Source organism: Scophthalmus maximus, chromosome 20 (genome assembly GCF_022379125.1).
Source record: "Scophthalmus maximus strain ysfricsl-2021 chromosome 20, ASM2237912v1, whole genome shotgun sequence".
NCBI lineage: Eukaryota > Metazoa > Chordata > Actinopteri > Pleuronectiformes > Scophthalmidae > Scophthalmus > Scophthalmus maximus.
The window spans coordinates 15,796,656-15,813,135 of NC_061534.1; the positions used below are offsets into that span (position 1 = coordinate 15,796,656).

Sequence of the window (16,480 nt, forward strand, 5' to 3'; positions counted from 1 at the left end):
CTTGATGATTGCGGACACGTTGGTGATTTTGTTGAAGAAGTCGAACTCTCTCTGGTAGAAGTCTTTGGCCGGACCAGACAGAGAACCTGTGATCTCCTCCACCATCTGCTCCAACAGCTCGCCGATGTCAGCTACACACACACATTCATGAGCCAGTGAGTGTGATTTCATTACCTAACTGTGAGTTCATTTCATAATGACATTAAATGCCATTATTCCTTCTTATTTATTTGAATATCTAGAAATATGTTAAGTAAAAACACCAAAACTATAATATCTGTAGGTTCCTGACATTTTTCTTTCCTCCTGAGAATTCTCAGGAAATACAAGGATCTCAATCCCCAGTATTTGACTCCAGCTGCCTCCTCACACCAGGTTCTCTACCACAGCTGGTCTCGCTCACTTATTGGAGCCTGAGGGGGTTCCCTCGTTTGTGTAGTCTGCACTCACGATCTTTGTGGTGTCCCTCCTCATCCAGGAAGATGTTGGTCTTCATGTTCCAGATAAACTGGTGCGCAAGTAGCTGAGACTTCTGAGCCGCCCACAGGATGTACTCCCTCACGTAGCCCATCTGAGCAGGACAGAGAAGCAGAGACGTGGCATCAGAAGATCATCGAAACAGTTGCCGATTAATATTTTGCTTATATCTTGCATTTGATCACAAATGACACTAAGAACATTTTTTCCCACAATGTGGGAAGTGTGTGAAGGGAGAGCTATTAATGTTTACCTTATCATAACGGAGAGCCTGCACAATTTGAGGAATGTAGAACAAGATGGCATCCTAAGAGGAGACAACAAATATATTGAACGTAAGTTGCTGTGGTTGCTGCAGCACAGAGGGGAAAAAAACAAGTGAATCCCTCTGAGCTGATGCCAAGACGCTGAGGTCTACAAGTGTGTGACTCACCGGAGGAAAGGAGCGCAGCACCTTCACCCCATACTGAGCGGTGAGAGGATGAGGAGGGTACATGCTGCTAAAGTAGGACAGGCCAGTTGGCGGGTCTGCGGGGGCCCAACACAGGATGTGGCTCAGCTCAGGAGAGTCAGCATCGATGGTGTGCCATGTCACCAGGAACTGGTAAATTAGAAAACAATAATATGTTATCTATTCACAAATTTCCCTCATTTAGCAGCTAAGTGCTACTAACTGACAATGAGCTGGTACCTTGACGGCTTCAGGCACGTCACTGACCGCTCCGGGGTCCAGTCTCACCAGCCTGGTCACTTCAGCAACAATGGCGTCGTTCTTAAACCTGGAAACCAAGACATTAAAAACAAAGTTAATAATCTACAGCAAGTAAAAGTTAATTTCCTTTCTCATAAAATAAAGTTAATTTGTTGAACATTTTAAAACCTGCATTTTTCTAAAACCACCATGTTTACAACAGTCTTCTGAGGTATGTCTGCGACTGAGAACACAGAACCAACAACCTCGACCTTGATAAGGACAAGCTCGTTCATTGGCTCACTGCTTGTGCATGCGTGTTGTCACGTCTCTTGGAATTCAAAAGATGGCGGGAAACGACGTAACATCTCACATATTTTCTTTGATTTTAAACTTTTAAAGCATTTAAATGCAGCATTTAATTCGGTTACGGTTAGGGTAAGTGTTCGTTGTCGTTGTAAACTACATTTAACATTAAAATGACAACTCCTGTCAAACCTTTAAAACAAACAATATATCGGTTTAAAAAAAAAAAAAAGCACTACAATAAAACTCCGGAGCAGAAGGTGCCGATAATGCAGCTATGAGATATCATATTAAGTCATGTAAAAAAAATTTCAGGAACACTTCGTGAAAAAGAGGACAGCTGTAGTAAAAAAAAACATTAACATGTCTCCCGTTTAGGTAAAGTGTTTTAAAACCATTACAATGTCTACCTTTTTAATGATAATATGAACACAAAATTTTCTCAAATCTGTGGGACACCCCGAGCTGAACATCACTGATATCCACCAACATGTATACAGTCCCAAGTGATCACCTGTCCATTGGCAGGTCACTCCACTCCTCTATCCAAACATTTCCCATCTCTCTCTATAATAATGCTCCTGGCTTTTTACGTCAACACCAGACCAGCGATGGGCATAACATCGTGCCAGAGAAAGAGGCAAAATTTAGCGAGTCCACCCTGGTGTCATGTTTCCCATCACTAGAGATCGGAGTTGGGCCAAAATACCCAGATGCCAGTGGGGTTTTTTTTGTCCAGTGTGAAAGGGATCATGTTTGGAAATGCACAACAGAAACAGAGGGAGAGAGACAACCTTGTAGGCAGCTGCATAGCCAGGTAAGGCGCGATACTCCAGGCCAGGTTGACGTTGTCCTTCCACTGTTTCTCGGTGAGGCTGATGTATTTGGACCTCCAGTTGGCGATGCTGGTCTCCACCGACTGCTCCATGGCAATGGCCAGTTCCTGAATGGAGAGGGGGTTGTACCACGTTGTCAGCCGCTCGATCTCACTTGCCTTGAAGGACGGGGTGACACAAAAAGCAGAGGGATGAGGGGGAGAGAGCGTGAAGATGGTGAGCGTACGTGGCGTTTAACCCAGGAAAAAAAAAAGCAATTCATTCTCAGGACTCACCAGTAAGGCCAGCAGCAGAGTCCTGCGTTTCATGTAGTATTTGTGAAGCTGCGTCCCTCTGTTGCTCTTCTTGGATGTGCCTGAGCGGAGAAGAGGGGCAGAACGTCAAAACCACTCTGTCACAAATACAACTGCTGTGTTATTGTGAGTACTGAGTTAAAACATTTAAATTTTGAAAATGTGTTTGATTTAATTAAATAATGTCCACTTGAAAATGTTGCTTAGACGTTTTCAGTAAAATATAAAATATGTTTAGACAATTCATCTAAAGATCAAATTTAGGTTAATAGGATAGGATAATTTAACGTAATAAAATTGCACCACCTGTGTATATTTTGGCTCTTTCTATGCACAGAACATGCCACACATCAATGAAAATTGATAGATGTATCAAACTTATGTATGGTGTTATATTGAATTTTGCATCATCTGAATATACACTCACTGGCCACTTTATTAGGTACACCTTGCTAGTAAAAGGTTGGACCCCTTTTTGCCTTCAGTACTGCCTTAATTCTTCGTGGCATACTTTCAACGAGGCATTTTCATCCACGAAACTGCCGCTCACTGGATATTTTTTGGATATTTAGTTGTATATTTTAGACTTAAAACCTCCAAAGGATGCAAATACAATTTTTTAACACAAATATGAACATTAGCAAAAACGAGACAGATCGTCTCTGTATCGTTTTTCTGAGCGGTACCAGATTTCTTGGATGTGGTGGACATGCCACTGGACAGCGGGTAGGTGTTGATCCATCCCTGGCTGCTCTGCTGGGAGCGGGAGCTCGAGTCCACGTTGCTCCTGAGGTCAGTGGCGTTCATCACTGACAGACTGTTCATGGACGGGTCCTGATTATCTGTTTACATAAGAATGCATTCAGTGTGGCCAAGATACAAGCACATTTGCACACGAGATTATTATCCTTCGTCAGTATTACGACAGGTAAACGGTGAAAAACATCAATGAAATGATCGATGATGAGGGAGAAACTGCAGAGCGAGATGAGCTGTATCAGCGAGTCCTCTGCTGCTGTGATGGTCATGCATTTGCAGGGAAATGCTGCAGGATGTACATGTAGGTAGAAGTTGCCTTGAACCACTGATACTGGGCCAGATATTATTTTATCTTGTTAATGCGCGGGAGGGGGGCGGGGAGACAAGCAGTGGATTAATCTGATCCAGGATCTGCGGTTAGAGCACTCGTCTACCTGAAGCGGTTTGATGCGTATGAGAATGAGACTGTGTTTTTTCTCTGGGTCATCGGGGAAAATGAAGAGGAGATGATTTTTCTGGGGTGGAAGAAAGTACATATTTCACTTGGTAGTTTCTTCTTTTTGTTGCCAAATTGATCGGTCGAGGAGAGGGGCTGACAGGTGGTCTGACATGAAGTACAATCATGCATCATAACGCTGCTGACAAATTTGAGCTTTTTTACCTCACAGCTGCTAAACAGTAGGAGCTTAAAAAAAACAACACCTGATTGATTGTAGCAGAAAAAGGAGTAAGAAACTACAAAAGGCAGAAATTATAAGAGTGAGAAAACAGAGGAGAGCAGAGAGAAAAAAAACACAAAGAATAGAGAAATAATCTAGGTCCATTTAACAGATAGATACAGGGATCTATCATCAGCAAAGTGAGGATAAAAAAGCGACAAATTTGACACGCGCCAAAGCATGCCCCTGCTGCGGTGCAGTCCGAGCTCCACCGCTTTAGGCTTACTTAAGAGAGATATCGGAGAAGTGCTGGACACGATAAGCGATCCAAATATCCCGGCAGAGAGCGTGCTCGGGGCAGGGGTAGTGCCAAGCTCACCAGGTGGGACCAGGTGGCACGCGGCCAGGTACTTCTTGTCGGACAGGATGCTGGCGTAGAAGCGGATGATGATGCTGATGTCCTCGCGGAGACGCTTGTCCCCCTGGGTGGGAAACTTGGGAGCCACACTGGAGGGACAGAAAATGGAGAGTTAGCTATTACTTTTTTCTTTTTAATTGTGTTTTTTTTGTGATGGTGTTTTCAGTTGTATTACTATTTCTTTGCTTAGCACAGCTACATATGTGAAATAATGCTGAATCCTTTGGGAAACACTTAATGTTTGAACTGAAAAGATATTATCTCCATCTTTCTCCAATATGTCGACTTTTGACAATCAAATTTAACCAGATGCATTTTTAAACTGGTTAATTTTGTCGGAGAAGTTCACACTTTCCTTAAAACTCAAAGGCTAGATATAGTCTATGGACAACTCAAGGTTTTATTCTAAAATTGGGTTCACACATTGCAGAATGGTCCTCCTCTACGTGGACCCTGGCAAACATGAGCAGATGGTGAAATGTATGTCTTGCAGAAACAATAGGATAGTGCTTGCAATAGTGCTTTAATACTTTACATTTTTTTAAATTCTAAAACACAAATTGAAAAGTTCAATAAAACAAAAAAATGTATCAACTACCCTCACATTTTTTTTTTATAGGTGAGTGTTTGCTGCTCTCCTCCATTTGCCACTATTGTGAATTCAGTTTCTTTAGATTTTGACTGTGTCTGGACAAAATCAGCAAAAAGAATCTACTGCTAAAGGATATTCATTTCAGTTTTAAGAAATTGTAATTACATTTTTTGAATATTTGTAGATAAATGAATGATTGCATGTTGCTCCCGTACATTTAACTTGTGTACAGTGAGGCGTCCTTCCGTACCTGAAGTAATCGTAGGCTGTAGAATAGATTTTCTCTCGGAGCACGTTCCTCACGGTGGCGGTGGTGACAACGTCAGAGTGGAGCAGAGCCAGACCCAGAGTCAGCAGCCTGAGGAATGACGAATAAGCAGAGTTCTAAACACAGGGATTTACTTGTGTTTTTTTGGTTTTTTAAACAAATACATTACTTCACTGAAATTAAGTGACATCAAGCTTCCAGGAGATTAAGTATTAGAATCCTTAAAGAGACCATGTATCTTATTTCAACTTTCCTACCTGAAACGAGGTCCGATAGCAGCCACATGGCGGTTGAGGCTACTCTGAGCGCCGCCTACATTGAGAGACAGCGAGCGCTGGAGTACACTGCAAAATATCTCCACTTGGTCTGCGCTGGAATATTTAGCTATCTCAAACCTCTGGACTAGAAACTAGAGAAAAAGCAGATAAAAGAGTCCGTAGGTAAAAAAATAATAAGAGCGAACACAATATAGTTTCTCTTTACCGCACAAATTGGTAAAGCCATTAATACAGATATGGTATTGGGGCAAAAACAATGAAGCAATGGCACGAAATAAATAAAAAAGTTAGAGACCTTTTGTGATGTTTACATTTTTTAAATGTTTGTATTAATATGAAACTACAGCGGGATAAATATTGTATATAGGCTATAGTTTATACAACATGTGCGCAGGGTATGCATCACCCCTACAAAGTTCTTTTGAAGTGAAGTGGTAGTCAGTCTGACTCTGTGGCAGCCCGAACAGGAGCAGGTAATAACAACCGACCTCGATCCATATGTGGTGCGGGGTAACGTCTGGTGGGCAGGGAACAGGCTGACTTTCCTCTGACGCCGCCAAAGGATCCGCCTCCACCTGTGCATCTGAGAACAAGCCCATCTTCAGCTCCACGGTCATCTGCCACGCTCCCGCCATCTCTCGCATAAACTAGAGAGGATATGGATAATATGTTTACACTGCTGAATATTTACTCATGCTCACGAGAGGAAGAAAAAAACAAACATAAAACACATCTACGAACCGGTACTTCCACTCCGACACGAGCTGCCAGCAGCCACTCCCAGCAAGCGATAGCTGTTTCCATGCCGTGCTCTGTAAACATTTTAAGGGGGGACCAGCAGAGGTGGTGCAGCAGCAGAGGATCACAGTCTAGGTACCAAGCATAAAACAAAGAAAACACACAGTAAAACAATTGTATTTCGAAAAGAACATGGAGCCCTGAATACGGTGTAAAACAAAAGTCAAAAGAGAACTGCAGAGGAAAAAAATCAGACCTTTGGTACTGATGAGTAAGGCAGCCAGTTTGAACATGGCCTCCGTGAAGGCCTCAGGCTGCGCAGAGTCCAGAGCCTCTCCCATCTGCTTGATCATCACCCGGCTCAGATCGGACTGTCCACGAACTGCCTGGGCAAAGTTGATCATACCCGCTACCTGCAGGGAAAGTTAAAGCATTCAATTTTTTTTATTGATTTTCTATCAAGCAGAGTTAATGTCCGCTAGTGCTGGGCGATATACCGGTTTGTACCAAATACCTATATGAAATTTTCATATATCGTAACAATGGTTGCTAATGGTCGGAACGTGGCGAAGAGCGTTCTGACCGCTAAAAGGCAACTGCTTAGCACTAATGTCTGCAGCATCTGACTGCACTATGACAAAATGCCATATGGAAAGATCAATTCTGAAACAGAGCAGCTTTTCTTCGGGAGCCACAGTCCACATAATAAGTCCTGAAAATTTAAATTTACAAGTGTATAAAACGTTGTTGAGATGCTTTTTGGCTGTACTTTAAGAGGATAACAATTTTGCTGCTTCTGGCTTTTCTATGTGATCACTACAACATCACTTTTAGAGCTGCAGCAGTTAATCGCCAGCTATTTTGATTATCGATTAATTGGTTGAAGGAGTTTTTATGGGGAAAATTCAAAATTCTCTGATTTCAGCAGGAAACTTTGTAAATGACAAATTGTGAATTCAGACAATCGGGAGAGGGCGTCAGAGCTGGAGCACGAGTGACACTGTCAGATCCAGTAATCATTAACCATAAGAACTGGTATGATCGTGAGTGTTCACCTCTCCAGCGTATCTGTTCCTGAGGTTGAGGGAGGCCATGAAGTTGGAATAGTCCTTCTTCACACATGCCGGCCTCTCAGTCAGCTGAGTGGACTACAGGTGAGAGGGGAGAAATTGAATGAAGCATGAAAATGATGATTATTGTGACTTGAGTAGAAAGAATGTATAATGTCTCAAACAAAGACTGGCAAAGAACTCTAAAACTATAATCATCTGATGACCCATAAAGCTAAACTCAGATTTCTTTCAGCAATTATGTACAAAAATGCATATAGCTTTCTAAAGTCTTTTCTATAGTCTTTTTCTTCTATTTTTATTGCATATTCTGTCATATTTTGTTATATATTCTACCTCCTCTCTTGTTGCCTTGGCCTTCTGTAACAAGTGAATTTTCCTGCCAGGGATTAATAAAGTTTATCTTATCTTCATAAAATAAATACATTCCAAAAATAAAGTGACATTTAATGAGACAAAATTACATTAAATCTGACTATCAGGCTGAAAAAAAAATTGATTCTGGTTTTGACCCACCCCCAGAGTTGTACTCTGTCTGTTGTAACCAGCAAAGTGCAGGATGCTCTCTGTGGCCATGGCCAGGCCTGTGTGCTGGGAGAGACCCGATACCCAGTTCTGATGTTTGTTCAGATACTCCTGAAAGACACAACGTAAAAGCACAGTGGTTGAAACTGAACTTCACTTATCGTCTGCTCTCCACAAATAAAACTGTGAGGGCTTTGTAAATCACAGAACTCACTGTTTCAAAGTGAACGTTACCTGGAGGTGGGATTTGGTCACAGATGGAGCCCACTTCATGGCCTCCTTCAGAATCTCACCACAGCGAGCGGCGAAATCCTTCACTATGCTCTACAGGTAAAGATATGATTTGTCTTATGTGACACTTCTTAAAAACAGGCTAATCTATTTCACACTGTAATAACTGCTTCTGTATAAAGTGGCCTTACCTCTCTGGCTTCATATGTATCTGGGACAGTGATTCTGTACGGTGTGTCCGTGATGTCATAATAAGGTTGATCTTTATGAATGTCCTGTAATGCAACATAAATTAATAAATATTAGCTATTAATGTGAATTTATACTCAAGCCCGATCAATATGGATTTTTGGGGATTGATGCCAATACCAAGTAGGAACTAAAAAAATCCCAATACCAATATATCGGCCGATAAATACATTTTTTTAAATGGTAATGTTTCCAAAGATGTCATTATAAAACCCTTTTGACAAAGAAATGTCATTATTTTACTCTTATTTTACCATAAAACCTTATTATAAAAATAACCATGAATAAAAAGAAAACACAAATACAACCAAATATATAGAACTATTTTCTTAAATGTAAATAATTAGCATTAATTTACATCTTTTCTGCACTGTTTATTCTGTGCTTATCAGCAAACATAAATGCAGATCCTGACACGTCTGTGAAAGGCTCATATCAGCTAATTTTATCAACCAATCGATATATTATAATAAAATATAACATAAAGACGGGGGAAGACGAATTAATGATCCTCAGCACTGCTTACAGCACTGAGCGAGAGGGAAAGTGTCTGCAGGATGTCCAACATGGTCTTCAGCACTCGGCCGCTCCACAACAAGTGGGGGAAACTGAGGAGAGAAAAAAAAAACTGTTGACTGTACTGGGCATGAACCTGCATTTTTTACTATTCATAGAAGAGTCTGTGTGGTATTTCTTAGTTACTGAGCGTGTGTGCCTCACGTTTCAGCCAGGCCAGACAAATATTTGTCAGCAACCCTGCGGATCCTCTTGTGGATGTGGTTGAAGTTGACCAGGAGGAACTGGGCATGGCGTTCCAGCTCCTCCTCGTGGGCTTTGGTCTTTGGCTGGGAATGTGACACTTTTGTTAAAATAAATGGTGTAACAGATCACACGGTCAGAAATGTCCTCAAGATTTTGTCATAAGTGGAAACATCTCCCCTTACTTTCTCAGCCATCATCTGTAGGAAGACCTCAAAAACCTTGTCGCTGACAGCAATCACACACTGCATCATGCCTGGGAGGAATTTATTCCATATTATTAAACAACAAGTAAAAACAATTGTTTCGTGTCTTTTTGGCTTCTGCTTACCGGATTTGTCCTTCTGTATGGCTCTGTCTTCAAAGTATCGGAACATGACCTGAAAACGATCAGAGTCCAGAGAATGCAGCATCCTGACAAAACATGCAAGAATAAGAATAAAGATTCCTCACAGTCACTAAACACAATCAAGTATATAATGTAGTGCTTACTATTAGTCAACATGTCCGTTTACCTCATGTACTCTAGTCTGTAAACAGAGAGCAAATATGTGGACATGGCAAAATCCAATTTGTTGATGAGAGCAGCCACTTCGGGAGGAGGATCCAGCAGGTTGATTATGGTACTTCGCAGATCATTCAGCTCTGCCTGAAGTTCAACAGTGAAACATAAACTAGAGTCACAAGATGCATTGTGTGTGCGCGTGTGTTTTTGTACACACATGTGAGCGTGTTCTCATACCGGGGTGACGGTGTCATTCTTCAGTGCAGAGTTGTACTGCAGCTCTGAGCGTAAAGGTTCTCCACTGGGAAACGTGAGCAGTGGCGATTTGGTCCCAATCTCACAAACGCCCTCGTACCACTCCTCCGGCCACAAACCTGACGAGTCAAACAGGTAGTTGTGATGTGTGACCAAGTCTGACACATGTTTGTAAATTCAGGCTAAATCCATACTAATACATTTTTAAATTTAAAATGGTGATTAAAAACTTTCTGTCAAGACCAGCATTTTAGATCTGTATCAGTATGAATCCATGTCCATACTAACACACCTGAAAATGCACATAACATGACCATGGTTGCTTAGTTGCAGAAAATAGTTTTTTGTTTTTTTTAAAGAACAGCAATGACGAAAAAGGATTTCTTTTCTTGGACTGTTACCAACAGAAAGTGTATTCACCAATTTGTCGTCATCGTTGGTAGTCGAGTTGTGACTGATAAGAACCAATCAGGAAGTGAATGGGGGTGACTGCATCATACACTACGTCTCTATTTCTACTGTCCTGCAGTTTTCAAACTAAAACAGAGCCAGCGCATGTTTCCAAACTTCTCAGTTTTAGGCGCACAAAAACTTTGGATTCGTGTGGATGGCAGGCATAAAAATAGCAACAGTGGTGCGTTTTTAAAAATACAACGTCGTAATGCGAATGTAGCCTGAATATTGCTGGGTATGCAAAGGTCATGCAGTGGAAACAGAGATGAACATTATTATCAGAGAAAAAACTCTTTGTACCTGAACCCTCCACCGCAAATCCCATGACAACAGAGTAGAGCCAGAAGTCCCTGAAGAGCTTCTGCAGACGTGGCTTTGCTTCCTTAATCGGTGGCAACCTCTTGGTCAGCTAAGAGCAGAGGAAGAGAGTTCATAGAGCTCTGTATTAAGAAGGATCCATCATCAAGTGTGATGGATTCAAAGGAAGATACATTTACTGAATAAATCTGGTTATAAATGAAGGTAAAGAAGCCACTGTGAGGCAAGTTGAAAATGATGTAAAAATGGAAACCACTTACGACTGCAATCACAGGGATCAGGACACCGAGGTTTCCAGCACTGCTCGATGCCTGGAGAGATAAAGGACAGAAGCAGAACTGAAATAGACCTCGAAAGACACATTAAGACTAATAGAAAAACCTCAAATTTTTTTTACAAATGTAGAAGAGACATCAAATGACTTTAGACCTATTATCACTCTCATTTTCAGCAAGCTCAATACAACTGCTTTTTGTAGAATTAAAAAATAAAACAATAAAAGTCAGACACAAAGAAGTAGAACCAACTTAACAAAAATGTCTTACCAACTTTCTAAATTCTCCCTGACCCTCACCACAGGTAGAGGTTAGCTCTCAGAGGTCGATACAAAATTAAAATATTTTTATGTCCTAATAAGGGATTAAGAAAGCAGGTGGTTGTAGCAAACTGAAGCTCCCTCGGAGGTTACATCTAAAGACTGTGTGCGGCAGACAAATGCATCCTTCCATTCCCGAGCAATGAAGGATCCAACGGGTGGATCATTCCCAGCCCAAGGATTCATTGCATGGCAGTGACAAACTTCCTAACTTTGGCAACTGCAGCTCAATTGCTAAGTGACAGTAGGGAGGACTGAACACGCTGGTGACAGCAAATAGGAAAGCCCAGACCATCTCATTTTGGTTCAGCCGTTGCGGTCTACGCATCTGACGAAGGTAGGTGGCCTCCGTCGGCCGAAGGGAGCGGTCCTTGAATTGGGACACAGCTTGCGTAGTTTCATACTTGAACATACAGAAAGCCAAAAACATATTTGACCTGGAACGTGAACTTGCTTGTGTTTGTCTTTCACTGTGCTTTGCCAGATAAGGTCACTACAGCAAAGGTTCAGCCAGGATCAACCTTTTACAGGGCTACACTGTAATAACACCCACTACCCATGCGTGCTAACAGTGGGGTCAAACTGCAAATGTATATGTTGTGTGTATATGTTGTGTGTGTGTGTGTGTGTATGTGCGTGTCATACCTTCAGAGCGGGACCTTTGTCTGAGGCTCTCTCACTGGCCCTCTTCCCCTCCAAGCCCAGTTGAACAAAGAGCTCCAGTAGGTTGACCAGCAGCTCGTCGACCATCTGCTCAGCCTGGACGTTCGCCGCTATGTTACCCAGAGCATTTATCACAGCCAAGGAACAGTGTCTACACAGACAAGAGGGAACATTTCATTTACTATATGTGCAGGACAAACTGTGAGTGACACTTGTCTTTGAGCAGGCACATGTTATTGCTCAAAGACAAGCTAACATGCTCTAAAGAAATGTCATTGTGGTTGTCACCTGTATCCATGATCTTTGTAGTCTTTGGTAGAATACACCAAGGAACTGGCCTTGACACTGATCTGCTGGAACAAATTCCACACCTCCTGGTAGATGTATTGCTAAGGGGAAAAATAACAACAACATTGTTATTTACGTTTTAAAACTGGGGATTAAATTAGCTGAAACTGACCGATATGAATATTTACATTGCCTGTGATGACCATGCATCCAAGCTGGTCTATGATGAGAACGTCAAGCTGGGAGGGGGGCTGACAGAACTTCTGCTGTAGGATCTGAAGGATGGGCTCCATTACCCTGGGGGTGTCCCGTAAGGCTACAGCAATGTGACCCAAAGCCCTGATGGTGTGGTCGGGGATCAAGTGGGCATCCCTGGGGAAGAGAGGGGGGTGTAAGTACTCAGCCAAATGAGGGACCTTTTATTCTCATCTGTCTCAAAATGCTTCACCTACTTGTCGTTTTCCTGATAGATGTAGAGGCGGTTAGACAGACTGGCGAGAAAAGCCTCGACGATGACATTGTCCATAGTCTGTCCTGCTTTCAGGCACCTGAGGACAGAAAGAGAGATTGGGGAGTAAAGGCTTACCGTTTGTAGTATTTTCTGTAATTAAGCAACAGACTGCTTCCTGTTTCCGCCTGTACACACACGCCCAGTGTACATCAATGGTCATGTGAAATTGCGTTTCCAGGGCGTTAGTATGGACTGGAATTATTACTGATAGAGAGCCAAAACGCTTGTGTGGATGAAGGTTGTTTTAGTTTTAAAACTCAAACATATTTGTATGGATGGATGCAGCCTATGTTATTACTATGTGTGTGTTTGTGTGTCTAGTGTGTGTATGCGTGCTCACCTGCAGATGTTATCTATGGAGATGTCCCGCAGCTGCTCATACATAGAGGGCTGGCTCTTCTTGCTAGGATTGGTGCTGAGCGTTGACTGGGAATGCTCATTCGTCACATGGATCTTTATCTCTCCACAGCCTAAGAAAATGATTACTTTGTAAGAAAATGTTGAATTGGGGGACAAAATGGCGCCGGAGTGAGTTGAGTGTTCTGTTGTTACCTGGCGTGTACTGGCTGTGGTACTTGTACAACTTCACCAAAACAGGAGAGGGCACCACCAAGAAGTCTCTCAATGACATGGTGACAGAATGTGCCACCACGGGAAAGCGCTCACACAGACGACCCAAGCCCTGAACACAAACACAGACCAACCAAATGGATTTGAGATACTTAGTCTTGTATCTCCATCTTACAAGAAATTAATCAAGCAGATTCCCATCTGGCATCAACATGTGTCCTGGGTGAGCCGATCACCAGGGGACAGCAGAAAGTGCGACAATTCACAACTGGCATGAGAATACAATAAGTGTCCACAGAAATCTCCAGTGACCACTAGTGATCGGGTCTTACTTACACGCAAACAATCACGTATTATAATTTCTGGGACGGAATGCAATGTTTTTTTGATCGATGGAAGGCAGCGATGCACTTCCTGTGCCTAGTCTGCTGGAAAGACAGAAGAAATCAACAGAACACAGACTGCGTCTATTCCCTGATGTGAAGGCATATCAGCCAAACTAAATCGCCCAAGATGTATGATGCACTCATGATATTGATCTATGGGCTGTTCTGAATTTTTTGATGTCAGAGACCAAGCCATTTTAAGCGATTTGAGAACCAACTGAATTAGTACAGATGAGTATGTACTTTCATTAAAATAAGGATGTCAGGTGAGTAGGCGTTTCGTTCAATTTGGAGCCTAGGACACATTGCTGTACTCGTTGCTCATCGAATGTGGCCACATGTCCCAGACACCCTAAGTATGTTGTGGCACACCAGTGCCTCTGCTAGAAGGGTAACACCCTCATCACCCTGGGCAGAGGCCCTTCTACCCCAATGACCTGCGCACACTCTGGGAGAGCAGCAACAGGTGAGCTGCACTCAGTTGATCAGAGCTGAGGGAAGCCACCCAGTTGTGGCTCATCCCCCTGATTGAGACTGCGCCACTAATCTGTTTTTCAAGCGCAGACAGTCTGAGAGGAGAGAGAGTGGTGACTTTTTAGAGGGAGGTGCCGCTAACCTGGACAGAGGGGACAAACGCCGGGTTGTGAGTAAAAGACTGATTCATGTAAAGTTTAAGAGGATATGCAAGAACGTTAAAAAGACCAAGCCTAACCCCTCTATATTTTGGTTTTACCTTGAAACTTGACTTTTGCTCTTTATTTCAATTGTTGGGCTGAACTCACCTCGACCTAGGCCCGGCATCTCACAATGTGGTCTCAGTAAACGAAAAATGTGTCCTCAATGTGCTTTTGGATGCGTTCATACCCGCACTTAAGCCAGGCATACACGATTTAAGCCTGTTTTTTGCCACAATTTCTGAGCCGTACGACTCTTTTCAGCTTCATCGTGTATCGTCTGCCATACAGTGGGGAGAGAGCAGCGATTAATTGCTCACGACCGGCCGGCAGACGTTCCCATAAATTTCAGACGTCAGAAATTTGGGTCTGCCAACTACCACCTCTGGCACAGTTGAAGCAGAGCCACAAGTCGATTCCTCAAACTCCCTGCCTTTTTCTTGACTGCGCCTGCGCGGAGTGGTAACATGGTCAATGTGGCTGAGTATAAGAAATTAAATAGTATATAAACTATGATTAATTGTCAGTGTCTTGGAGCGTATCACTACAGGTGGAGGGTCTCTTCGCTGCTGATATGAATTATGTTTATTGGACATATAGTGCCTGAGTCCTTTCAGCACCCAGATTACCCACTTAACCAATTTTATCAGCATTCTTCTTCTATGGAAAACACAAATTTCTTTGCCTTAGGGGAACTTTCCACAGGGGCCAATGGGCATTTCACGTGCACAATGTGAGCATTCAAGTCATGGCTGACAGTCGGACCGCACAGTGTGAGCACATAAATCCTGAACTTTGGCTTCAAATCTTAGATTATTTACTCGGACAGTGAGTTGGAGTTTAACAGCATTTCTAAAATCGCACAATGTACGCGCATTTTTAGAGCTGTCCACTTGTGATTGGATCACCCAAGACAAAGTATGAACACGCCCCAATCTGTCCTCCTTTGTTTTGAATTTCAGACATATGTAAACGTACAAGTTTCTTTCCCATTCTTTTTCATTGTGGTTCTTAAAAAGGGAAGATGGCAAAAAGGATGGCAGTTAACCGTTACCTGTAAACAGCAAATGAGGAGGGGCATGTGAGCGATGATGACCTTACTGGACGTCTTGGACTGCAGCTTCTCTGATAGTTTGGTGCACAGGTTTTCAGCTCCTGGTGGAAATAATAGATTCAAAGAGAATGCAGAGAGGTTTTACAGAGACGGCGTCAGTGACCGATTAGCTGCTGTGTGAATGAGCCAGAGTCTCACCCTGCTCTTCAGTGACAGCCCACACCATTAGGTCCACACAGGCCGCATTGGCCTGACAGCGCAGCTTGAGCGGGCTCAGTTCACTCTGGAGGTACTCAACGTCATGCAGGATCCGCTGCAGCTCCGACTGGCTGCTGCTGAACTGCTCCAGCACAAAGTCGTGGACCTCCTTCACATAGTCGGTCTGCAGGTCTGGTGAACCCGGGGAACGCATCATTATTTCTGGTTATTTGTGGGTTTTAAAATGAAACAATTTGAAAAAGAGGGGAAGGTGACTTTACCTTTTAAGTTGTACAGGGTGTCTCTCAGCATTTTAAAAATGGCTACATACAGAGGATCACTGAAGGTTTTGTAGTACAGATGAAGACCAGGAGTCAACTGCCAATGAAATAACAGAAATGTATCAATGAACCAGTAGTGTAAAAAAGAGTAAAATAATATTTGCAGTGATATAAGAGTAATACCTCAGTAAGTTCTGCCAAGGTGTCATCTAGTGATTTAAAAAACGACTCCGAGACAAATTGTTCCACCTGTTCGAGAGAAAGAGTCAAATTAATTTTCACTTCTTTTCTCTTTCTCCTCTGCATGTGTGTGGTCTTGTTTTAACGTATTTATTCTGGCGCTGACCATGTGCAGGAGCTGCCTGAGCATATCCAGAGGGACATGAAACTCTCCAATGCTGCTTCCGGTGAAAAGAGGCGAGACGGAGAAGCTGGAGCTGATTGTGGAGAAGTAGTAATCAGGGTCCACCGCACTGCCATCAGGGAGGTAGGAGCCTGAGGAGCAGAGGACAGACTTCTTTAAAGACATGTCCTTAAGTGAGACAGGAACGTTTCCCGACAGCCTCGGCAGCCGTCACTG

At 42.8% G+C, this 16,480-nt stretch overlaps 1 protein-coding gene across 3 annotated transcripts in view; it reads right to left on the reverse strand.

Moving 5' to 3' along the window:
- The window catches only part of LOC118284627 (phosphatidylinositol 4-kinase alpha), a 28,378-nt gene that overhangs the window by 5,855 nt on the left and 6,043 nt on the right, over nucleotides 1–16,480 (reverse strand). For 2 of the 3 annotated variants that reach the window (XM_035607485.2, XM_035607484.2), the window contains exons 8-44: nucleotides 16,247–16,395; nucleotides 16,084–16,149; nucleotides 15,901–15,997; nucleotides 15,620–15,811; nucleotides 15,422–15,522; nucleotides 13,290–13,419; nucleotides 13,078–13,207; nucleotides 12,679–12,774; nucleotides 12,415–12,598; nucleotides 12,227–12,327; nucleotides 11,921–12,089; nucleotides 10,941–10,991; nucleotides 10,663–10,771; nucleotides 9,892–10,028; nucleotides 9,665–9,798; nucleotides 9,481–9,563; nucleotides 9,335–9,405; nucleotides 9,111–9,235; nucleotides 8,917–8,998; nucleotides 8,333–8,416; nucleotides 8,145–8,234; nucleotides 7,902–8,021; nucleotides 7,371–7,463; nucleotides 6,572–6,728; nucleotides 6,319–6,446; nucleotides 6,066–6,224; nucleotides 5,557–5,708; nucleotides 5,282–5,389; nucleotides 4,308–4,528; nucleotides 3,290–3,445; nucleotides 2,586–2,665; nucleotides 2,269–2,468; nucleotides 1,169–1,256; nucleotides 911–1,078; nucleotides 731–784; nucleotides 451–571; nucleotides 2–131 (exon numbers count right to left, since the gene is read on the reverse strand). In XM_035607485.2, coding sequence (XP_035463378.2) covers nucleotides 2–131; nucleotides 451–571; nucleotides 731–784; nucleotides 911–1,078; nucleotides 1,169–1,256; nucleotides 2,269–2,468; nucleotides 2,586–2,665; nucleotides 3,290–3,445; nucleotides 4,308–4,528; nucleotides 5,282–5,389; nucleotides 5,557–5,708; nucleotides 6,066–6,224; nucleotides 6,319–6,446; nucleotides 6,572–6,728; nucleotides 7,371–7,463; nucleotides 7,902–8,021; nucleotides 8,145–8,234; nucleotides 8,333–8,416; nucleotides 8,917–8,998; nucleotides 9,111–9,235; nucleotides 9,335–9,405; nucleotides 9,481–9,563; nucleotides 9,665–9,798; nucleotides 9,892–10,028; nucleotides 10,663–10,771; nucleotides 10,941–10,991; nucleotides 11,921–12,089; nucleotides 12,227–12,327; nucleotides 12,415–12,598; nucleotides 12,679–12,774; nucleotides 13,078–13,207; nucleotides 13,290–13,419; nucleotides 15,422–15,522; nucleotides 15,620–15,811; nucleotides 15,901–15,997; nucleotides 16,084–16,149; nucleotides 16,247–16,395 — 4,516 coding nt within the window. The remainder of the gene's footprint in view (nucleotide 1; nucleotides 132–450; nucleotides 572–730; nucleotides 785–910; nucleotides 1,079–1,168; nucleotides 1,257–2,268; nucleotides 2,469–2,585; nucleotides 2,666–3,289; nucleotides 3,446–4,307; nucleotides 4,529–5,281; nucleotides 5,390–5,556; nucleotides 5,709–6,065; nucleotides 6,225–6,318; nucleotides 6,447–6,571; nucleotides 6,729–7,370; nucleotides 7,464–7,901; nucleotides 8,022–8,144; nucleotides 8,235–8,332; nucleotides 8,417–8,916; nucleotides 8,999–9,110; nucleotides 9,236–9,334; nucleotides 9,406–9,480; nucleotides 9,564–9,664; nucleotides 9,799–9,891; nucleotides 10,029–10,662; nucleotides 10,772–10,940; nucleotides 10,992–11,920; nucleotides 12,090–12,226; nucleotides 12,328–12,414; nucleotides 12,599–12,678; nucleotides 12,775–13,077; nucleotides 13,208–13,289; nucleotides 13,420–15,421; nucleotides 15,523–15,619; nucleotides 15,812–15,900; nucleotides 15,998–16,083; nucleotides 16,150–16,246; nucleotides 16,396–16,480) is intronic. The other variant, XM_035607486.2, reaches the window with a different exon arrangement.